The sequence below is a fragment of the Crinia signifera genome, chromosome 1 (genome assembly GCF_055691185.1).
Source record: "Crinia signifera chromosome 1, ASM5569118v1, whole genome shotgun sequence".
Classification (NCBI taxonomy): Eukaryota; Metazoa; Chordata; class Amphibia; order Anura; family Myobatrachidae; genus Crinia; species Crinia signifera.
The window spans coordinates 226,191,033-226,215,323 of NC_139217.1; the positions used below are offsets into that span (position 1 = coordinate 226,191,033).

At 44.8% G+C, this 24,291-nt stretch overlaps 1 protein-coding gene across 1 annotated transcript in view; it reads left to right on the forward strand.

Moving 5' to 3' along the window:
- TJP3 (tight junction protein 3) overlaps positions 1-24,291 on the forward strand; it is a 95,409-nt gene that overhangs the window by 25,598 nt on the left and 45,520 nt on the right. Inside the window, 2 exon segments of the mRNA XM_083179351.1 lie at positions 13,781-13,905; positions 14,041-14,143. Coding sequence (XP_083035477.1) covers positions 13,781-13,905; positions 14,041-14,143 — 228 coding nt within the window.

The window sequence follows — 24,291 nt, forward strand, 5'->3', positions numbered from 1 at the left end:
GCTGTTCCTCCATCTCAATCTAGCTCAATTGGATTTAATGGGATTGTCAGATTTTGTTGTGGACCTGTTAATGACGAGGTGGGAGAATCAGTGCAAGGTTTACTAATTATTGGAAAGAGACAAGGAGGTAGAATATTATAGTTCATCCTCATGTATACACTTATCAGGTATTACAGATCATCTACTAATTATATCATCACAAGAGTACTAGAAGTGTAAAAGATAGAACAGTTTTAATAGGTAAGCATGAATCCGATGTACAACAGTTCAGCCAATCAGGAGAAACTTGGGTGAAAAACAGTGACATAGTTTCGTTATTCCTGCATCCACGTATAGCCTATCTAGTAGTGCCATACAAAGGATACACTTTAGTAGTTCCAGTATTCAGAATACAATTCGAAGTAAAAATCAACTGAGCTGTAGAACAATGCCGATGTACAGAATACACTTGTACATTTCCAGTCATTCAGCATATACTTGCAAGCAAGAATGAACTGCGCTTTGGAATAGTGTTAATACACGGAATACATTTGAGCAACTCAGATTCATTTAAACCAGAATAGGAGTAAATTTAATTCATTACATTAATGGACAGTCGCTCTGCCACGACACGGTCGGGCATGTATATGAATCTGTATCTCTATGGGGCGTGGCCTAGCGTCGCTGAGACCGGAGCCCAGACAAGAGAGAGAGACCGTTCCTGTATCGGTAACAGTGCTGTGCACTAAAATCTTTTATGCTCATATTCCTGCAGTGTTTTATACCGCCCATTGCGGTACATTACCCCTTGCTATTGGACATCTTGTTTCCTATAAATAAAACCAAATTTATACTGGTAATGCACTATGGAGCGCCCGTTTTGTTTATTATAGATATCTTTCACCTATTGGATTCAGGTACCTGTTGGTTTCCTACGGAGCAGCCGGTATATAATACCTAAAGTGCCGTTTTTGAAGAGGATTGAAAACCCCTCTGTCTGCTGGAATTGCCCTTTGGACTTTATATTGGACAGATAAGATTATAAGATTGCTGAAAGGCAACTCTGTCTCTGCTCAAGCCTAAATTGGCTCACATAGGTTTAACTCATTGCGCATTGTTTATTGCTTTCCTTGAGAGATAGATATATATATATATCTCACTATATGCATGCCCAGCTGTGTGTTACAGTACTGTATTGTACAAGGACCGGACGCACGCGCATTGTCAGGCCCTTGTGTATAACACGTTTCCCTGTGGCATGCCCTGGGACCCACCTCAAAGTTCACCTGCATCTACAATAGAGTCAACTAGTTGCTGCGTCATCTCTGCAGCGTGCAGTCTGTACTGCCGCTGTGGCACCGAGTTTCTTTGCTTGGTTATACGCTCCTGTCAAGGTATACCCATCGCTAGTCTAGGGGGAAAAAATGTGCACAGACTGTCACGATATCGTCTTTATATACCAAAATTAATAGTTGCCTGGACATCACATTATCAATGGCTATACCACACACAGCTTGGCAGCCATTGATGATGATGATAATGAGGATTAACATGTTTGGCTGTGTGTGGTGCAAATCAAGGGGGTAAGGTTGGCTTATCTAAATATTAGTGGTGGGCAACTATTACAATTTTTAATTGCATGAAATTTTTGCGATTAATCGCATTGTTAGGCACATAAGTGTCACTTACCTACAATTTTGTTGCCAGAGGTTCCATTCTTGTTGCCAAGGAAGATTGCATGCTCGTTGACATAGGGGGTTCCATGCTTGTTGCCAGGGAGGAATACATGCTTGCTGCCATAGGGGATTAAATGCTTGTTTCCAGGGGGGAATGCATCTTAATTGCGGGGGGGGGGGACCTGTGACAGCAGTGGGAGCGGAGGCGCAGAGTCTGACTGCATTAGAAACCCAGCACCCCTCCAAAGATGGCTGCCACAGCAAAGTAAGACAGACACTAGAGGTACAGGAGTACTTCTAGAGCAGTGGTAGCCAACTCCAGTCCTCGAGAGCTACCAACAGTTCAGTTTCCAGACAACCTAGCTGCTGCACAGGTGCACTCATAACTCACAACACATTTTAAAAGATCCACAGGTGGAGCTAATTACTTCACTTGTGATTTTGTGAGGAGATCTGGAAAACATTAACTGTTGGTTGCTCTCGAGGACTGGAGTTGGTTACCCCAGTTCTAGCGTGTCTTCTCTGTGGCGGCAGCCATTTATTGGAAAGGCACAGGGTCTCTTTAATGCTGTCTGAGACTGCGCCTACAATGACGCCCCTGCCAGTGGGCGCCCCCCACACATTAATGGCAATAAAAAATGTAATTGGCATTAAAGTGCTGACGCGATCACGCATTATTATTGTAACGTGTCCAGCACTACTAAATATATTTTGGGGGTAACAAAGTTCCCTGAGTTAAAGGTTCCCATACACTAGGGTAACTTCTTCGAGTAGAGAAGGCCCCATTTGGGCCACCCAATATCCTCCCTATGAGGTCTGTATGCATACAACATATATTGCATGTGATCCATGACAAGCCCGCCCAGCTCAGATGCGATCCAACAGATTGCTTCTGCAGCCGGTGCAACTCGCAGGCTCTGGTGAGATGCGCATGGGATTCTGTGGTGCAATCTAGGAAGGGTTTGGCTTCTGAGTTTTGCTTACTATGTTTACTTTATCTTTTTACAAGGCAAGTTGTCTAAATGCCTCTAGTCCTTGATGGGTTAGAAGTAAAGGTGCCCATACATGGTGTGTTTTGCCCGTGCGATGTGCGTTTCCGTGAAGCACGTACTTTTGTACTAGATGCAGTGCAATCTAGTTCAAAATGCACAGAACACATCGCTCCAAGTATGGGCACTATAAGCCGCATCTATTCTTTTTCAGAGACGCCTGGTGCCTATACCAGATGTCAGAACTTTCATGCAAGGAGTATTGTATGTCCAACCACCTTAAGTCCCACCATGGGACCTTTAAGATAGTTTTGGCTGCTGACTCAGTTGGTCTAAGATAGTTCAATTGGAAAGTAGCTTTTCTTTTGCCAATCTCCCCAGAGTTTCTGAGTTTGCATCTATTCCCTCTTTTTTTGATTTTTTTCATACAGAGTGGTTCTCTGCACTTGGTCACCTTTTGTTCCTAAGGTAGTTTCAAGATTTCCCCTTAATCACAAGTTCGGATTCAGTGAGTCCTCTAGTTGCTAGATGTTGTAGAATATATGTGGATAGGACTGCTGTCTTGGGTAAGACAAACAACCTTGTGAGTACTTTCTTCTTCGATCCCATGGCAGCCATACTTAGGGATATTTCCCTTATTCCTAGGATTAGACGGGGTGATTTTTTTTTAATAGTCTCCGCCCACCTGGGGTACATAAGTCCACACCTCCCCTTCCTCTGTGTCTTTTTTCCTGTCTCCTAAAAGGTTAGACAGAATAGAGTGTGTTTTTATTTTCTGAGCTTACTTCAGGGTTGGCTGCCTGGGAGGAATGGAATGAGGTTGGCCTCTAGAGCTTACATCCGGTATAAAGTATATTGGCAGCAGCAGGCTGCAGGAACTATGGACGTGACGGCTAGCTTGCTCCCTATCAGTGTGTTCTGGAGTTTCATCGGTGCCTCACTATACTACTTACCCAGAGGGTATAGTTGTCTGGTCACAGACGGTTCCTACTCACGCCGGTTCTAGTTGGCGCTGATGCCTGCACGCACCGGTCTCTGCTTGCGCCGGGACATGGTCACAGTGGTGCCGCTCACGCTGGTGCCGGTCACTCAGAAGAGCATGCACCAGCATGTGGAGACTGCCGGCATGTGGATACTTCCGAGTGAGGCACAGTGGACCGGGTTTTAGCTTGAAGGTCAGGTGAGCGGAGAAAAGCAGTATGGATCCTTAGTTATAGTTAAAATATATATATATAATTTCCTTAGTCGCCATGCATGAAGAAGCTTACTAAGAAGAAACCTACTATGAGGAAATGTGTTTCATGTGATAAAGTGTTTACCAGATAAATATAAAGCTAAGTGTGCTAAACCTACAGCCTCCACGGTGCCTCAGAATGAGGTGTTAACCCAACTTATGGATTGGATGACAAAATCTTTCGTATCTAAGGAAGAATTTTTACAATTACAATCTAATAAAAGATCCAGATCCCAGACCAGTCTGGAATATGATACCATAGTTTCCTCTGAAGATAGATTGGATGATGGATCATCGGGTGATGAACCAGGAGAAATTAAGGTGGAAGCTAGTTCATTTGACCTAGAATTGGTACAAGGCTTATTGAAAAATATTCATAAAGCTATTGACTATAAGGAACCAGAAAAGCCTATCGATAATCGGGATATATTGTTTGAAGATCGAGCTAAATCAGGAAGATGTTTTTCAGTACATGGTATGATGAAGAATGGTCTTCTGTGGATAGAAGAGTTGGTAGAATTCCAAGAATAGAGAAAATGTATCCGTTTAAAGATGAACAAGGTAACAAGCTGGTGTGACGTTCCTAAGGTAGACACAGCGGTCGCTGAAGTCACTACAGAGACAACCATTCCTTTTGAGGAGGGCGCGTCCTTTAAAGACTCCATGGATAAAAGAATTGAAAATTCTTTAAAGAAATCTCACTTGGCATCATCAATTTCTCTGAAAGCTGGAATAGCCGTAGCCTCTTCAGCCAGAGCTCTAAGGTTATGGAGCACTGAAATGCATAAGGATATGGAGGAGAAGATTTCTCGACAATACCTTATAAAGAATCTTGAGATCATGCAGTATCTATTACATATGCGAAGCATCACTTGATATGGTGTCCTTTTCATCAAAAGCTATGGCGGCCGGAATAGTAGCTAGAAGGGCCCTCTGGTTAAGAAATTGGAGTGCTGATGCAAATTCAAAAAACTATCTAGTTTCTTTGCCATTTGATGGAAATTTTCTCTTCGGTGCTAAGTTGGACACGATTATTCATAGAATGACCGGAGGCAAATCTCTTCATCTTCCGCAGGATAAGAAGAATAAATTCCCAGTACCGGTATCTTCTAGTTAACAATTTAGAGAGGCAAGCAGCTATAGACCAGGAAGACAGAAGTATAACAGAAGAGCAGGTTCGTTCCGGGGTTCAGCAAGAGGATACAGAAAGCAATGACTATGCATCCCCTGCAAGTAGGAGCAAGACCCTTAGATTTTGCAGAAATCTGGGAGAAGTTGGTGAAAAACAGATGGGTCTTATCAGTTATAAAAGGAGGTTATCATCTGGAATTGAATTCAAAGTTGTCAGCAAACGGATATATGAAGTCTCATCCTCCGACAAACAGAAAAGAATGGCTAGAATTGATGAAAATATTACAGCATCTTTTAGATCTAAAAGCAGTAGAACGAGTTCCGGAAATACAGTGGGAAGAAGGGTTCTACTCCAATCTTTTCCTGGTCACAAAACCTACAGGAGGGTTCAGGTCTATCCTAGACCTGAGAAGACTGAATCTGTATTAAAATAAAATAAGCTTCAAGATGGAGACATGATCTGCTATACGAACAGGGATCAAGAAGAACGAATTTCTAGCATCCTTGGACCTGAAAGATGCATATTACCATCTGTATGCATATTCCAATATATCAAGAACACAGGAAGTTCTTAAGATTTCACCTGTTCGGTCGTCACTTTCAGTTTACTTGTCTGCCATTCGGCCTAACATCCTCTCCCAGAGTGTTTTCAAAAGTTCTTGCAGCAATAGCTCAGATGAGAGAAAGGGCGTGTCCAAGTATGGCCTTCTCTGGACAACATCCTGATAGCAAGGAGTTCGGTGGCAGAGGTGAAAAGCAGTTTGAAGGATGTTCTCAGTTGTCTGACGGAACATGGTTGGATCATAAATTTCGAAAAGTCAGCTATTACCATCACAGAAGATTCAATTCCTGGGGGTTATTATAGATACTGTGCTTTTCCAGATATCTCTATCTCCAGAGAGAAGCGTAAAGATTCAGAAGTTGGTGTTGAAGATAATTCACAAACACACAGTAATGTTCAGAGATGGCCTGCAATTATTAGGAATGATGGCATCAACAATTGGAATAATACCATGGGCGCAGCGGAGGATGCGTATCTTCCAATGAAAACTACTACCATATATAAGAATGTTGAGAAACCATTATACAAAGGTGTTTCTGGGAGGGGAAGTGAAGGAATTTCTAATTTAATGGTCTCGAGACCTGGAGTTCAGGTCAACAAGTCTTCAACTTTCACAATATGTCAACCTTACGACCGACGCAAGTCTGTCAGAATGGGGCGCTCATCTGGCAGATCTCACAGTACAAGGAAGATGGTCAAGAGTCTGCAGTTTGGCAAGCAATTTGTCATTTCAAAGATCTGTTAAAAAACCAACACTTGAAGGTCTTCTCAGACAATATTTCAGTGGTGGCGCACCTGAATCACTTAGGGGGCACCAAGAGCAGTTCCATTATGAGAGTAATGAAACAAATTATACCATGGGCAGAGACAAATCTGAAGTCGCTCTCGGCAATGTACATTCCGGGTAAAGAGAATGAGATAACAGATTTTCTGAGCAGAAAATATATTCTGCCAGGAGAATGGGCATTGAATCCAGCAGTTTTTCAGTTGGTGAGAGAGTTTTGGAAAACCAAAAATAGACGACATGGCCACTCGCATGAACTGCAAGGTAGAGAAATTCTATGCAAGATTCTATCTACCTGGAGCCCTGGTGACAGAAGAGGAATGTCCCCGTTTAAACAGACTTTAGACAGATGAATCAGAAGTCTCATTACATTTAGAAACCTACAGTTTGACGGCAGATAAGAACCACTTGGCCCATCTAGTCTGCCCCTTTTTTAAACATGTTACCTCAAACCATATTTGAGCCTTATTTTTTTTGTAAGGATATCAATATGCGTATCCCAAGCATGTTTAAATTGTACTACTCTATTTGAGTCTACCACCTCTGATGGTAGGCTATTCCACTTATCTACTACTCTTTCTGTGAAGTAATTCTTCCTCAAATTTCCCCTAAATCTTCCTCCCTCTAGTTTCAAGGGAATGTCCTCGTGTTCTGTTGCTCCTTTTCCTGTGAAGAATGTCCAGAGCCGGATTAACAATGGGCCTGATGGAGCTATAGCTCCAGGCCCACTCTCCAAATAGGCCCATTTTGTAGCTGAGGGTCAGGGCTTTCCAATGAGACCAGCCCCGTGCCGCTAGCTCCCGGGGAACCTGAGATACCTCCAGGCAAAGCTGGAACGTTTTCCCCATAGGATAACCTGAGACCCGCTAATTCCGACCTCCACCCGGTTCCAACGGCTGCCAGTTCCCCCTCCGGCATCACAGAAACTCGAGGTTGATCTCAGTCAAACCCAAATCGCTGGGCTTTCAATCTGATACCTGGTCTATATGGGTTCATTGGTTCTAGAGATATTGCAGGTAAAACTTTTTTTATTTTTATCATCTCTGAAATGTAATTTCATGGCTGTTCATGCTGTTTGAGGACAGATTTCTCTGGAACCAAAGGGCCCAGTTTCACGAGACCAAAAATCATTCGAAGGCTACATGTAAATGGGTCAGTTGGTTCTGAAGATATAGCTGGTTGTTAAAAGGGGGCGGGGTGGTTTTCTCTCCCCCCTCACACCAGAAAATGCAGGGACTAGGCTGGTGTAAAAGGGGCCAGTCCGAGAATGTCCCTGCATGATCCTGGGACCATATTCCCTGCATTTTCTGGTATGAAAGGGGTATTCTTTCAAATAGCCGGGACATGCAGTGCTCTGAATACAGCTGGGCAGCCCCCTGCTCTCTGCCCGGCTGTTAATGGCTGTCATTTCTGCCCGGCGGCGACTGTCCCCCCGTTACCGCGAGCATGTATTCCCCCTTGGCAATGAGCATGTAAAAAACCACATGGCAATGAGCATGGATCCCGTGGCAATGAACATGGAACCCCTGGCAATGAACATGTAGGTAAGCAACTCTTATGTAGCATAATTTTTAATAGGCATTATGGTGTTTGGCATAATAGGTAATGGAGATTATGGTGTGAGGCTTAACATGTAATGGGCATTATGGTGTACATTTTTAATGTGCGCCTTTGGCACGCAATGCCCCTATTTATGAAGCATATTGTGCATTATTGCTCAATCTGTTTGGCATAGTGCAGGCATGTCCAAACTATGGCCCTCCAGCTGTGAAACTACAAGTCCCATCATGCATTGCCACAGTTCTGCAATTAGGGAATGCTAAAACTATGTCAATGCATGCTGGGATGTGTAGTTTCACAACAGCTGGAGGGCTACTGTTTGGACATGCCTGGTATAGTGTGTATTTTGGCTCAATCCATGTGGCAAAATGTGCCATAGTGTGAATTTTTGCTCAATTGGTGTGAATTTTGTCTCCTTCCATGTGGCATAATGTGTAAGAAGCAAGTACAGTATAAGGGGTTACTATTGTGTTGCATGATTTGTATAAGGGGTATATGGTGTGGTAAACTTAGGTTACCACATAAAAGGTGCTGACATATTGTCTACCAGGTTTCGGTTTTCAGTATTTTTTTATGACTGGAGTGCCGCCTCACCCCGCAAGTATCTTAGGACATCGGTGTCCTGTGGGTACACCTTTGGAGTGCACCTGCCAATATATCTCCCTGCATTTTTCTTATGCCAGCCCCCTGCCTTTTCCAGGCATATATAATTAGTTGAAAGTATTTACACAAATCGAGACCCACCCATGAGCAGACCACCCAAACAGAACACTGGTCACGCTCCCCACATTATTAGGTGCTGGCCACAACCCCTATTATTACGCATAATAGGCCCTTGATCATTTTTCAGCTCCATGCCCATTTAGACCTTAATCTGGCTCTGAGACTGTCTCCCACCTGTACCTTGTTAAAACCCTTGATATATTTGAAAGTTTCTATCATGTCCCCCCTTTCCCTGCTCTGCTCTAAAGTATACATATTAAGATCTTTTAGTCTTTCCTGGTACGTTTTGTGATGTAGGCCATGCACCATTTTAGTTGCCCTTCTTTGTACAGTCTCTAATGTATTTATCTCCTTCTGAAGATATGGCCTCCAGAACTGAACACAATACTCTAGGTGAGGTTGTACCAATGACCTATACAGTGGCATTATTACTTCTTTCTTTCTACTGCTGATACCTCTCCCACCAAGCATCTGACTTGCCTTCTTCATTGCTTTGTTACATTGCCTACTTGCCTTTAAGTCCCCTGAAATAGTGACATCTAGATCCCTCTCTTCCTCAGTAGTTTCCATTATAGTGCCATTTATACTATATTTAGTCTTTGGATTTCTGAGACCCAAGTGCATGATTTTGCATTTTTTGGCATTAAACTGTAGTTGCCATGCTCTTGACCATTCCTCTAATCTACCTAGATCCTCAATCATTTGTTTGCTTATGAACAAGAAGGAATGCCAGCTCCTCAGATTGTTAAAGCACACTCGACAAGAGCTATGGCGGTATCATGGGCTAGGAAGGCTCAAGCATCAATGACAGACATCTGCCAAGCTTCTACCTGGTTGTCTGTACATACATTCACAAAGCCTTATGTCCACTTTGGGGAAGATGTGTTTTAAAAAGTGCCCTAAATAAATTATTGCATTGATTTGTTTCCCTCCCTTTCTTGCTTTGGTATGTCCCTAAGTGTGGCTGCCAATGGATCGTAGAAGAAACCAGCGAATTATACTCACCGATAATTCCATTTCTTGGAATTTCCATTTCTGCTGAACACACACTCCTAAGAGACATAGGATACAGTGCATTAATGATGGCAAGGAATTGCTGTGTACACACAGCCTTTCCTCATTTCATGACTGAAAAAAAATCAGGACACCCCTTTCCCCATACTTAACTAACAAGTGGGGTCAGGATTCAGGAGCACAGCCGCAGCCACATCACCAATACTGAAAGTGGGAGCCTGGTACATTGAGCTATTTGGCCTCACCCCCTTATTGCAAGTTTCACAGACATATAAATGGGAGGAGCCAAATGCTGTGATGAGCAGGGCTTAAACTCAGTGCAGCGGCTCAATCAAATTATTATTATTTCTTTTAAAGTCTGCAGGAACAGATGGTTTCAGTACTGTAGGCTGCAGCTACCTCGGCATCTGTCTCAGATGAGACATCCTTCTTCTTTTTTTCATTTTTGTTTTTAAAGTTGGCTCCCTCTAATGGCTGGTGCCCGAAGCAGCTGACTAGTGGTAGCGCTGGCCCTGAAGACAGTACCTGATCCCTATTGGAAAAAGGGGGTGAAAAGGTCGCACAGGGATATATAAAGTTTAAATTTTGTTAGTGGACCTTCATATATTATTTTCAGGTCCTGATGAAGCTCTCTAAGCAAAGCGTACGCTGACCCTGTCAGCATCTGTTATGACTCCCTCATTCCCCTCCCCACATACCAATGTGTAAATATTTGTGAAACTGTAATTCAGTCTGAGCTGCAATACATCACATGCGCCAGTCTCCACTGGCGACGCTTCAGAGGTCACAGTGTGTGGCGTCCACACCGTGATACACTGATCCTCGTGACAGATTTGAGACTGCTGATGCTCAACTCATGCGCCACAGCCCAGTCTGTCTGTCATATAGTGGGCGGCAGCAGGAACCATGTGCGCCTAGGAGGTAGCGGTAAGGCGAACTGACTGTGAAGTGAGAGATCACATCAGAAGCCTGATACCGCACCCGGGCACAGGTTTGATCTGTGCATCCACCCGCTACCCGCCATTGTTATATTTGCGGATTATTGAAATATCCAATACCCCACTAATAAGGGTATAATCCCTGCATTGGATATACACGGCCAGGTTGACAGCTGAGTCCCACACCTATCACTAACAATTATTATTACATATACCAGTGGGTGCGTGACACAATAAAACACCATACTGATATTAGTGGGAGATCAGAAAGGGGAGAATATCCCTTTTAAATTCACTTTGTGTTGTGTGATTTGTGTGTCTAATACTTTGCTACGTTTTTTTAACAATATAACTAATAAAGGTTACATTTTAAATGAATCATTCTTAATAGTGCATCACCCCAGCGACACACATTTCTCTTTTTTTGTAAATCAGTACTTGATCCCATTCGGGCTTATTTGACTCAGGCTGTCAGTGCTTCTTGGGCAGTTAGTAGGGTGCCTCGATTGGGCAGCTGTACAAGGCAGCTACCTCATCCTCATCCAAATGTATTGGTTCCCCAAATTTATGGCATTGTTTATACGAAATCCCCTTCCCTTTTAAGGTTTGCTAGGTGAAGTGTCAGTGCTTCCCACATGGGATGCAATAGAAAACAAGATTCTAGGTTATTTCCCCATATAATCAATTCCTCTGTGTCCATCCGGGAATTACTGAACTCCCTCCCTGATGTGTATGATGGATTGTTTTTTATGTATATCTTCTTTTTCGGTACTTGTGTATTATAATGGCGCCCATCGCATACCACTAATTAAGGTATGCGATGGGACCCGATTTCAGATGGGCTGAGTATACAATTTTAACATCGCGTCGCATGCCATTATAATGGCATGCGATGCAACGCGTTCATGCCCTATTTGGGCTTATTCCCATGTTAAATGCCCCCCCCCCCCCAGACCCGTTTTTTTTTTTTTTTTATTATTGTATCCCCACCCTGATGGGTAATGAGTATGTTAAATGCCCCCCCATTGTTAACCCAACCCCACTATCAATGCCAACCCGAAGCGTGGCGAGCGCGGCGGTACGCGTCCTCCGACCTTTTCATACCCCCACATTCCACGTTGGCGTGGAGTTGATTTTCTATAGTGTGGCGAGCCCGAAGCGTGGTGAGCGGACGCGGAATACGAGCCCGAAGCATGGCGAGCGCACGTGGATTACTTAACATGTATTATGCGGGGCTCGCCACGCTTCAGGCTTGTGTTTCGCGGGGCTAGCTGCGCTCGCCACACTATAGAGAATCAACTCCACGCCGACGTGGATAGTGGGGGTATGAAAAGCTTGGAGGACGCGTACAGCCACCACTCGTGGGCTCGCTACGCTTCGGGTTGCCGTTGATAGTGGGGTGCCGTTAACAATGGGGGGGGGGGGGCATTTAACATAGTCATTACCCATCAGGGTGGGTGTACAATCAAAAATCGGGTCTGGGTGGCATTTAACATAGGAATTAGGCATCTGGGTGCTTGTACAACTTAAAATCGGGTCGCATCGCATGTGATGCAATTTTTTGGTTGTACAATGCCCTGCGATGGAAATCGAGGGCACCATGATAATACAAGTACCTCTTTTTTTCTTTTTCTTTTTTTCTTTTGCTAGTCCGATAACTGGAGAGCTAAGTGAAGGGCAGGGTATATAAGGAAGGGTGAGTTTCAGTTAATAAATGGTTTTATTGCCTACTCCCCGGCCCCTCCCTCATATCCCAGAATGCATTATGACCCAGAATCTTGTTTTACCTAAGCATATTGCATATCTTCTCTAGCATTTCCTTTTTTTGTTTTCTGCAAAATATATATTTTCACCAACCATTGGTGTTTCATGTCATTACTTAGCCTTCTGGATTCAGCCAGCATCACTTCTGTCTGGTGTGGTGGCTTGTAATTTTTCAGGAGATGTACACATTTTTATGTCAAGATGGCGTGGCAATTGCAGTTGGGCGGATCAGGAGCATTTATTTAAAAGTAGGACGGTACTTGTTTAGTTTCACGGCGGCACTTCCCAGCAGATTGAATCGAAATGCAAATATTGCATTCGATTTGCATGTGATCTGCTGGGAAGTGCCGCCGTGAAACTAAACAAGTACCAAATATTGGAATAAGAACTGAAATGTAATATACTTTTGACAACACAATTTTGAAGAAAAAATAATCTGTTAGAATTTTTGCAAAGAAGAGGCCAATGCTGTTGTGAGAATACAGGTTCTTCAATCATGCAGGCACCGAGCAGATTAAACCAAAATAATGGTTTATTTTCCACAGGCACACAACAATAAATAATGAACAGGAACAATAGGCCAATGTAGCATAGAAACAGTACGCAGGTAGCAGTCCAAACAGGCAGTCCTTTTATAGTCCCCATTCCAAACCAATTCCATAGGGATCCCCACTGCAACTCTATTGTGTATTCCACAAAGCCGTGATAGTGCAGCAAACCTGTATAAGTCCACACCACACTGGTCGCTCCACACATGAAAGTAGTTGAGCCCATCTAGGGCGCATGATGCGTTCCACAAGGTACCTTGGCAGAGTATCACCCCTTAGCCAAGGCCAGCAACTAACACGAGGAGCACTGACCTGCTATTTTTGAAACCTCCCAAATTCCCACAGTATTAGTACCCACCAGAGGAGTTGAACAGTTTCCTGATTGGTGGGTTAAAGCATTAGGTCTCCCCCCCCCCCCCCCCCCCCTCCTTCCTCCCACAGCTGTCACTGTTCTGCTGCCCACCTGCTGTGTCAGGCTCCACAATGTCTGTAAGTGTTCAGATAGGCACTAAGAAGGGCAAATAGAAGGAACAATGGCATGGTACTTGGCCTAGGTTCTGATCTTTCCCTGTGGAGGCTGCCATTTGCTGAGATGTTTTACTTTCCCCTGGATACTTCCTGCGTGACCATATAAGGATAACCGCATATGATATACAGGGTAAGGCCATAGTTGAAGTCCTGGAAATACACACACACACACACACACACACACACACACACACAGGGAATAATGAGATAAGGATGACTGACATGTGGAACAATATGGTTAAAATGTACTTTAATTGCTGTGGAGAATAAGATGCCCAAAATACACTTTTACCACCGATTCCATTTCTTAACAGCTGTAAACAATATATTTACATTTTATCTGTCCGTAGGACCCTCGCAAAGGGTTTGGTATTGCTATCTCTGGAGGCAGAGATCGTCCCTCTGGAACTGATGTAGACAACTCAGTCATTGTGTCAGATGTTGTCCGTGGAGGGCCTGCTGATGGTAGATTACAGTAAGTACAGCTGGAAAACTCAAAATGCTTCCTATTCTTATGTGATTGTGGCACACATTATTAAATTGAGATTTTTGGGGATCCTTATTCTGTTTTATTGGTTTGCATGTTGATGTTGTGGTATGGCATTTGCAGGACCCGTGACCGCATTGTAATGGTGAATGGTGTTTCAATGGAGAATGTGGCCTCATCCTTTGCCATCCATACGCTGAAAGCCTGTGCCAAGAGCGCCAATGTGGTAAACTATTACTTTATCCAGTACATTTAGCATAGGGAACTTTGGTTCTTAGAAATGTAAAAAAAAATATCTTTGTGTTGTTCAACATACACATATCAATACATGTGTTACTAATTATATGTTGTTATTATTATCCTTTATATGGCACCACAAGGGATCAGCAGCGCCCAATTACACAGTTCATAAATGAATAAGCAAAACGGTGAATTACAGTTGAATACATTAGAGAACAAGTACAGGGTACATACACATAGCTGCTTCAGAGGACAATGAAATAAGTCTAAGTGTGGCAGAAAACCACAGGATTTTGTGCCATCAAATAGGGTTTAAGTAAGAGAAGGAAAAGCACATTAGGGAAGAGGGCCCTGCTTGTGAGAGCTTACATTCTGAAGGATTGGGGCAGACAGACCGGTGACACAGATGGGATAGAAATGAGCAAGTAACAGGTGGTTAGGATTAGAGTTGTCTGGGCTTGATGAAGAAATGGGTCTTGAGAGCCCGTGTGGAGTTTTGTAGAGAGGTGCAGAGGAGTCTAAGGGAGAGAAGTAGAAAGTTCCAGAGGTAGGGAGCAGCATGTGAAAGTCTTGGAAGTAGGAGTGGGAGGAAGCTATCAGTAGGCAGGAGAGCAAAGGGAGATGAGGTCAGAGATGTGAATGGGAGAGGAGTTCGGTGAGCGCTTCTATATGAGGGTGACAAGTTTGAATTTGATTCTATAATGGAAGGGAAGCCAGTGAAGGGCTTGCAGAAGAGAGGAGGTGGATGTAGTGCGTTTGGTGAGGAAGATGAGCCGGGCTGCAGCATTGATGATAGATGGTGTGTAGACATTTTTCAGGGATTCCACATATGATCAGTTTACAGTAGTTCAGTCTGGAGATAACCAGTGAATGGACAAGGTTCTTGGTAGAATCCTGGGTTAGAGAGGGTCTCATCCTGGATATATTTTTGAGATGGAAACTGCAGGTTTGTGAGAGGTGCTAAATGTATGGTTTAATGTTTCAAGGAGAGGGATGAGTCAAGGCTTGCTCCAAGGTAGTGCACTTGAGGAAATAGTAGTGCCATCAGTAGATAATGATTGATCAGGATGGTGGGAAGATGATCAGCTTAGTCTTTAGGCGCATACACACTAGACTATTTTCAGCTGAAAATCTCTAATTTTCTTAGTTTTGAGTGATTTTTCAGAAAATTGGCTAGTGTTTATGGGCCACTGATGGCACACTAGTGGTGATGCGCACTCCTGCCCGCCCTTCCGTTTGTCAGCCTGCAGCAACTCCAGCTCCCCCAACTGTGGCAGCTCCCGAATATTGAACACTGCCCACCAAATTAGCCAGTAATATATACATTGCTGGCCCATGCCAGCAATGTATATATTACTGGTACACCTGCCCACCAATGTTTTATTTATTTTATAAGCCAGTAATCTATACATTGCTGGCATGGGCCAGCAATGTATATATTACTGGTACCACTGCCCACCAATGTTTATCTATATTAGCCAGTAATAGTTGGCTACTGCAGAATGCCTGGGATCATGCGGCAGTTTTGGGGCATGCTACCGCCATTTTGTGGGAGTTCACCAGAAAATGCAGGTGTTCTCCAGCCATTAGGGAGTCATCAGTGCCCTCCTTCCCCACCACAGCCATTGCAAGTGCTAAGTAGTCCCGGCTTACTCTGCCCTGCAAACAGGGCGAAAATTGTTTGATGGTGAATGGTTTCTCCCTACGTGCATAGCTGCAAATGAAATTGCAGCTGTGCACACGGGCGGTATTTAACCTCGGGTGGGGCGGTGTTTTCCTGTTCGCTGGGCTCCGAATATATGCAATGCAGCTCAGCGTATTTTCTGAATCAGGCCTCAAGAACAGAAATGCACTGAATAAAATGGCCCCTGCGGCCACCCTTGAAATTCAAATCCAGCCTATTATGTAAAAAGCCTTTTATAATGAAAGATTGTCAGCAAAATCTTTCACCTACTGAAAATCTCTCGCTGTTTGGGTAAAATAGTTCAGTGTGTACGCACTATTTTGGTGAAAGATAGATCTAGCAGAGATTTTGGCAAAGTCTTTTGAAATGAAAATCTCCTAGTGTGTATGGGCCTATAGAGAAAGAAAAGGAGAGGACCAAGAACAACATGATAAAAAAAAAACAACCATACATGATAGTCTACTGTAATGGATACCTATAAAGGAAATATCTGGTTTATCATAGACAGTAGCTAAATTCTGCTTTTATAATTCAAGGTTATCCTGAACCGGCCTATCTAGCTTCACTCATTTTGACAATTTTGTAACAAAATATTTATTTATTATATGGAGAGTTTGTTTAGTTGATGTAGGTAGGGTTTCCATATAGCTGTTCCAAGTGGCAAAGAATTGTTTTGTACGCGAGTCTTTTTGGAGGGAGGCCTCCAACCAATCCATATGGAAAATAAAAAACAGTTTATCTTTGAACATTGCCAAGGCTGGAGGGGAATTTTGGATCCACACTTGCAGGATAGTTTTGCGGGCGGCGGATGAGATTGCTAGCATTAATTTTTTTATGTGTTTAGGGGCTTTAGTCTCCTCCGGAAGGATGTCAAATATGGCCCACTCCGGGGTGAGCGGTGTGAAATTTACCAGGTGTTCATTGGAAAAGTCACGAACCTCTGTCCAGAATCTTTTAACCTGTGGGCAAGCCCAAAAACAATGGTATAGGTCTGCTTGAGGGTGGTGACATTTGGGGCATTTTGGGGATTCTAGTATTTGCATTTGGAACCCTCGGTGAAGGAGAGATGTATGATCTATGGAAAATGTTTAGATACATTTCCGTGAATTTGGCCATTGGGAATAGTGTGGTTGAAGTCTCTAGGGTTTTTAGCAAGATGTCCGTTGTGAGGGAAGGGAAGTGCTCTAGCCATTGGTTGAGGCCTGTTTTTTGCGATGAGTAATCCATGGTCTTTCGGAGGAATTTATAGTAGGTAGAGATCGCTTTTTTAGGTAATGGAGGAGCTAGGAGTACATTGTCAAGGTCGTTGTTCCAGTCTCTGTCTGGAATGAGTTTAGAGATTTTGTCTGCGTATGATTGGGCTTGGATAAAGTTTAAGTTAAGTGTGGTGATTATTGGATAGTTCTTAGAGGCTTCTAAAAAGTTATGTGGTTTATGAGTGTGAGAATCAATCAACTGTCCAACTCTTTGTAGTCCTGCGTTTCTCCAACTTGTGAAGGGAGGTGGGGCATTACCATCATGAAATTGAGGGTTTCGTACGAAAGGTAGGTGTATCGTATGGTGTGGGTTCAGGTGGAAAGCGTGGCGCAAGGTAAGCCATAACTTGCGGACGGACATTAGGAGAGGATTAAGGTGTATTTCCGGGGGGATGTCTCTGTCTTCTAGGTGCAGGAAAGCAGTTAGTGAAGTGTGAGGTAGAAAGTGTTCCAAGGCTGTGTTAGCATAAGTTTGGTTAGTAAGTAGCCAGTCTTTAAGGTATCTGAATACTGCCGCTTGATTATATATTGATAGGTCTGGGAAGTTAATCCCACCATTCCAATTGACACATGGGTTGTGTCAATTTAATCATTCCGATTCTTGCTCTACCCTTGTTCCAGATAAAGGTTCGGAACAGTTTAGTTATAGCAAGGATATCGGATTTAGTGAGTAAAAGTGGTAAGACCTGAATTTGATATAGAAGCTTGGGAAAGTATATCATTCGCAGGAGGTTCGCCCTGCCCAGGTAAGAGAGCTGGAGATGGCCCATTCTATTTAGATCCCTAGTGAGGTTTTTAATAGTTTTGCTGATATTATAGGCATATAGATTTTTCATATTTTTGGGTAGAGTTATGCCCAAATAGGTCAAGCGGCCTTTTGCCCATTTCATGGGCAGTTGTGCGGCCCATTTGGGGCGTGTAAACCCCTGTTTTAGATATAGAATTTCAGATTTTTTCCAAATTGATTTGGAATCCTGATAGTCTACCTGAGTTGCGTAGGAGATCTAGTAGAGGGCGTAGGGAGGTTTTTGGGTTTGCTATATAAATGAGGACGTCATCGGCAAATGCAGTTAGTTTGATTTCCATATTGCCTACATGTATTCCTTGAAGGGCGGGCCAGGATTCAATTAGTCTAAGTATGGGGTCTAAAGAAAGGTTAAACAGGATCGGTGAGAGGGGGCATCCCTGTCTAGTCCCTCTATACATCTGTATGGGCGTGCTCCTAGTTCCATTGATAAGTAGGGAGGTGCTTGGTGTATTATAAAATAATTTTATCAGATTTATAAAAAGGGGTCCAAAGGAGTATGCTGAGAGTGTCTGGAATAGGAAAGGCCAAGAAACCGTATCAAACGCTTTGTGGGCGTCTAGGCTCAATAGCATATGTGGGGCATTGGGGTGAAGATTAGAGGCAATTACTGAGGCTATTGCAGTGCGTATTCCCTTAACGGATTGTCGGCCCGCGACAAACCCCATTTGGATGGGTGAGATGATCTCCGAAACGAAGGATTGGATTCTTGTTGCCATAATTTTAGACCGTAGTTTAAAGTCTACATTTAAAAGAGTAATGGGGCGGTATGAGTCCAATTTTGTGGGTTCACGTCCAGGTTTGGGGATTAAGGTCGTATACGCCTCCTTGAATGAAGGATACAAGGGTTGGGTTTTGTGGATGGTTCGGTATAGTTCTAATAGTGTCGGGACAATATCTGGCTGTAATATTTTATAATATTCCCCAGAAAATCCGTCTGGCCCCAGGGATTTATTTGTTTGAAGGGAAGATATCGCTTGAGTTACCTCTTCAGCTGTTATATCTGTGTCTAATTTTTCCATTTGGGCTTGGGAGAGGGAGGGTAATCTGGAGTCTTTAAGTAGTTGGTCTATTTGTGTGTAGTCTGGGAGGTCGGCCGAGTATAGTTTGGTGTAGAAGGCTTGAAAAGCATTGACTATGTCATGGGTTTTAGTAAGGGGTAGGGAGTCATTGTTTTGTTTTATAGATGTAATATGACTTCTACGGTGGTCAGTTTTCGTTAGGTTTGCCAGTAAGCGTCCGGTGCGGTTGCCCCATCTATAATATCTGTTTTTCGTAAAGTCGAGATGTCTTTGGGCTTGTGAGGTTTGAAAGTCCTCAAGAAGATGTTTTGCCTGTTGGTAGGCTGTATGATTGTCAGTTGTGGGGTTGGTGATATAAGAGTTTAGGCATGAGGTCATGTTGGCGTGGAGGGAGTTGTATTGTGTTTTAGAGGCTTTATTACGTTTGGCCACATATGCTATAATGTGTCCTCTCATTACAGTCTTTGCAGTCTCCCAGAACAATACTGGCGTGTCCCAGTGTTCAATGTTAGTGTCTATGTAATCCATCCAGTGGTGTTTTAGATACTGGCGGAAGTTTTCTGAGTGGAAAAGGTATGAGGGAAATCTCCAGGATTTATGAAGAGGGTTTGTATGCGCTAGGTTAAGGGATAGAGTTATAGTGGCGTGGTCTGAAATCAATATGTCTCCTATATTGGCTGAGGTGACGGAAGAGATCAGATGGTCTGCTACTAGGATATAGTCTATCCGTGAGAATGAATGGTGGACTCCCGAATGGAATGTGTATGTCTTATCAGTGGGGTGAAATAATCTCCATGCATCAGTCATGTGAGTCTGTGTCATGAATGCGTTGAATGCTGTCCATATGTTGGAATGTGTAGTCGTTGGGGGGGGGGGGGGGGGGGGGGGGAGTCTGTCCAATGTGGGATCTTTAACTATATTAAAATCTCCTCCTATGATTATGGATGAGTGAGGTCGTTGTGCTAATAATTGAGAAATCTGGCAGAGAAAATTTGGGGTCTGGGTGTTGGGGGCATATATTTTTAGGATAGTATATGCAGCATCTCCTATCTTAATATCTAACAGCAAGAATCTGCCCTCGGGGTCCGAGTCAACAACAGAATAGATCAGTTTTTTAGCAAAGAGTATGGCCACCCCTCGGGTTTTAGTGGTATAAGTGGCAGATATGCAGGGCCGGTGCCAGGTACGGCACCGCCCCAGGCAGGGGAGTGCCCCGCCGCCCGCCCGCCGCTCACCTGCTGGGGGGGGGGGACCGCACAATCCCCAGCGCACTGCTGCACATGGGGGAGTCCTTGCAAGGCGCCCCGCATTCCTGTCCAGCCTGGGCCAGCACGTACTGCGGCAGACCTGGGAGCTGCTCGGCCTGTTCCGTGACAGGGGGGGGCTGGAACCCCCCGCCGCTCACCTGCTCCGGGGGGTGATGCGGCCGCTGAGTCGCCGCTCCACGACAGGGGGAGTACAGTTGCGGCGGAGGAAGGAGAGGGGATGCAGCCACCGCTGCCGAGACACTCCAACTATAGGGGCAGGGTGTGGGGATGTTGTGGGCGCCGCTGCGCTCACAAGACGCAGCGGACCTGGCTAAAGGGGGTTGGGCAGTGCGGGCGCCACTGTGGAACTACCTATCCACATGCTCCATGAGGGTAGGGGGCTCCCAAGTGCCGCCCTCCAGTGGCCGGCGCCCTAGGCAAATGCCTAAGGCTGCCTAGTGGTGGCGCCGGCCCTGCAGATATGCACTCTGCTATCCATGGCGCTCTGAGTGTTGAGTTCTCATCCGCCTTCCAGTGGGTCTCCTGTAATAGGATGATATCTTGGTTATGATGTTTTATGTGGGAGATTATTCTCCTCCTTTTAATAGGGGAATTTAGGCCACACACATTCCAAGACAATATGTTGATTGAATGTGGGGGGGGACGAATATGGTAGGGTTATTGGAATGGGTGGTGTCATCCTACTCAAGCCCTGGCAATGACAATAAAGCAAGGATTAAGCGTACAAGAAGGCCCTCCATCCCAGCGAGTAGAGGGCCGTGTCTTGACATGTAATAGACCCCATTTCTGGTGGTATAGGCATGCCTGAAATAACAATGCGGATTGAACAGTAGTAACAAATAGATCATATATTGTAAATGACTTGTGAAGCTTTGACAACATTTTCCATTTTTTCCCAAACCAAACTATCGCAGTGGGTTCTGATTGGGGTATCAGAACCGACCGGATATGAACTATACATTAATAACGTTATACCTAACAGTGGTAAAGTTAACATTAATCTAAATCTAGCATAAGGAGAAACAGTAATTTTTGCGGTACTGTGAAGAAACTCAAGTGGTCACTGGCGAGCCAGGGGAGCGAATTGATGGCAGGACAAATAACAAAGTACGGCCATTGTCCGTTACCCGGAGCTTGGCTGGGTACAATAAGGCAAATCTCCTATGGGAGTCTACCAAGAATTTGCAGATTGGGGAGAATGCCTTGCGTTTCTGGGCCACCGCCACAGAGAAATCTTGGAAGATGAGTACACGAGTGCCATCAATTAGGAGTTGGTCCATTTTTTTGTATGCACGTAGTACCTGCTCTTTGGTTCTGAAATCGAGGTATCTGAAATCGAGGTATCGTGCGATCACAGGTCTAGGGCGCGAGTTGGGGTCTGATTTTTTCTTGTCCAATTCTGTGGACTCGTTCTATCTGAGGGAAGTCGACCGTGTCCAACACTTCTAGGGCTAGTAACAGTTTGGAGGTAAGGTAGTCTGATAACATATTTGGTTTAATGCAGTGGTGGCCAACCTGTGGCTCTTGAGCCTCATGCGGCTCTCCCCTTGTAAAGTGCGGCTCCTGCTCCCACTGCTGCTCGCCGCCCACCGTCTGTCCCAGTCCACCCTGCTGCCAGTTCCCTGAATCCCTTCTCCTTCTGAGGGGAGGAGAGCACGCATCGCGCATCTCTCCTACCCCTTACTGTGCATCCTTGTGACTGGGCCGTCCGCCAATCAGAGCTCGTGGGCCAGCAGCCAATCAGGAGCCGCCAGCGAGCTTTGATTGGTGGGCGGCCCAGTCACAGGGAAGTGAGGGGGAAGGAGACGCGCGGTGTGCTGTGCTCTCCTCCCATCGGTGACATGACAGGAGGACTGCAGGGGGACACCAGACTGTCCTCTCCCCGCCTGGCAGCAGCAGCAACAACGGTGAGTGCTGCTTCTGGGAAATTTGCACTGTGGGGGCATAGCAGTTTGTGGCACTGTGGGGGCATAGCAGTTTGTGGCACTGTGGGGGCATAGCAGCTTTTTGGCACTGTGGGGGCATACCCGGCACTGTGTGGTGCATACCTGGCACCGTGGGGGGCATATGTGTATCTGGCACTATTGGGGGCATATGTATATATGGCACTGCACTATTGGAGGCATATTTGTATCACACCCACCCAAGGGGTCAAAATAGACTACGCCCCTTTTTTTGGCGCATGCGCCTTTGGCGCGCGCATGATGTCGGCTCTTTAGCTTGACTACCGATATTTTTCGGCTCTTTACCTCTGACCGGTTGGCCACCCCTGGTTTAATGCTTTCAGGTATTCCTATGAATCGTAGGTTATTCCTCCTATTTCTGTTTTCTAAATCCTCAATCTCATCTTGGAGTTCCTGTATCATCATTGTGGAGGAATCAGAGGAGGATTGTATATTATTGATAGTGTCTTCTGCATCGCTTATTCTTTGTTCAAGATCGGCTATGCGGGAGGTGTTAGATGCGACTTCCCTCACTGTAGTTTGGAAAGAAGCTTTAAACTCGTCTAATTTTTTGTCAATATGTGGCATTAAGACTGACAATATTTCCTGTGCCATAGATGAGCCTGTCTGGCTATCTGAGGAACGGTCATCGCCAGGTGGAGGCTCACATCTGTAGTAGATTGTGAGGTGTGAGGGGTTGTGTTGAACAGGCTTATTGCGACCCATTTTGTTCTCGTCAAGTGATAAAGTAGGATGTGGGCGCGTTGGGGACAAGATCCTTTCCATTAACCAGAGTTAGTTTAAGGGGGGGGGGGGGGGGGGTGAAAGCATATAAGGGGGTGTCACCTTGGGTATAGTATTGAGGTAGTAATAAACACAAACAATGAGTAACAGATTATTCCGTTGGCAGTTTAGATGTCTTAGGTGTCATGCAATTCCCTTCCTCACTTCACCTCCTGTCACCAGGGCAGCTCGGGTCAGACAACAGTGCTTTTGGACAGGGTTAGGCCCACCAGTAAAGTCAAAACAGGATAAAAATGTTCTGTATCACATTAACATATTATAACAAGTAAGTGTTTCTCCTTATTGAATAGCAGGATCTACATTATTACTATAAAATAGAAGTTATTTGCGACTGGGGGAGCAAAAGGTTGATTAAGCAATTAGTGGGTTTGTCCGGCGTTGCGTAATAATGGCAACGATGACAGTTTTCCGTAGTCACAAGGGACAGACAACCTCCCCAGACCCTTTTCAGAGTGTGGGATACAGGCTATAAAATCAGGGAGATTTTGAGATAATTTCAATTGCCTCCACTAGATGGCAGCATATACTAAGCAATTATAATGTGAACATAATGCTCAGATGTATAGAGATAGGAAAGTGGATCATTTAACCAGGAAAGCACAAGGCCGTAGATATGTCCGCTGTGTCTGCCTGGTTTGTTGCTCCAGTAATACAATACGATATTACATTAAACCATTTGACTATTAAGACAACAGGTGTATTATAGGGTAAAAAAAAAAAAAAAAAAATAAGATATAAGTCCCAACTGTTACCAGTTATCACGGAGTTTCAGGGGGGTGAGGGTTGGTTCTCCCAGTGGCTGCAGCTTTTCAGAGGGGTTCAGGTTGAGAAAGCTCCTGGGAAGAGGGGAGGAAGGAGGGATGGTGTTGGGGGAAAGGGTGGGGAGGGAGCCGGGGCACCTGTGTGATAAAGTATGTAGAGGATCCTGGTATTTCAGGGTGGATGTTAGGTAATAGTTCAGATCTCCTATCTCAAGTTGCAGGGTGTATCACAGCAAATGTTCACAGGCTGTGTGATGGGCTGAGGGGTTACTCTATGCAGGCTGGGTGTGTGCCTGTCAAGAGAGTGTTCAGTGGTTAAACGTTAGAGTGGGGGGTCAGAGGAGCTGTCCGCCACCTGCAGGTATGGCAGTGAGGGTCACAGCCCCTATGTTCAGGGGCAGGGAGTGGTGAGGAGTGAGGTCACCCCACGCTCCCAGGCCTCAGGGATTGGTCTTGTGTCTCAATGTCTGCCGTTCCTCAGTGCAGCTGCGGGGGGGGGATCCCCAAAGGTTCTGTTTGCTCGCCTGCAGCTCGTGGGGGGCCGGGATCAGGGTATGGTCTGCGTCCCTCGCCGCTGCCGAGGTGTATATT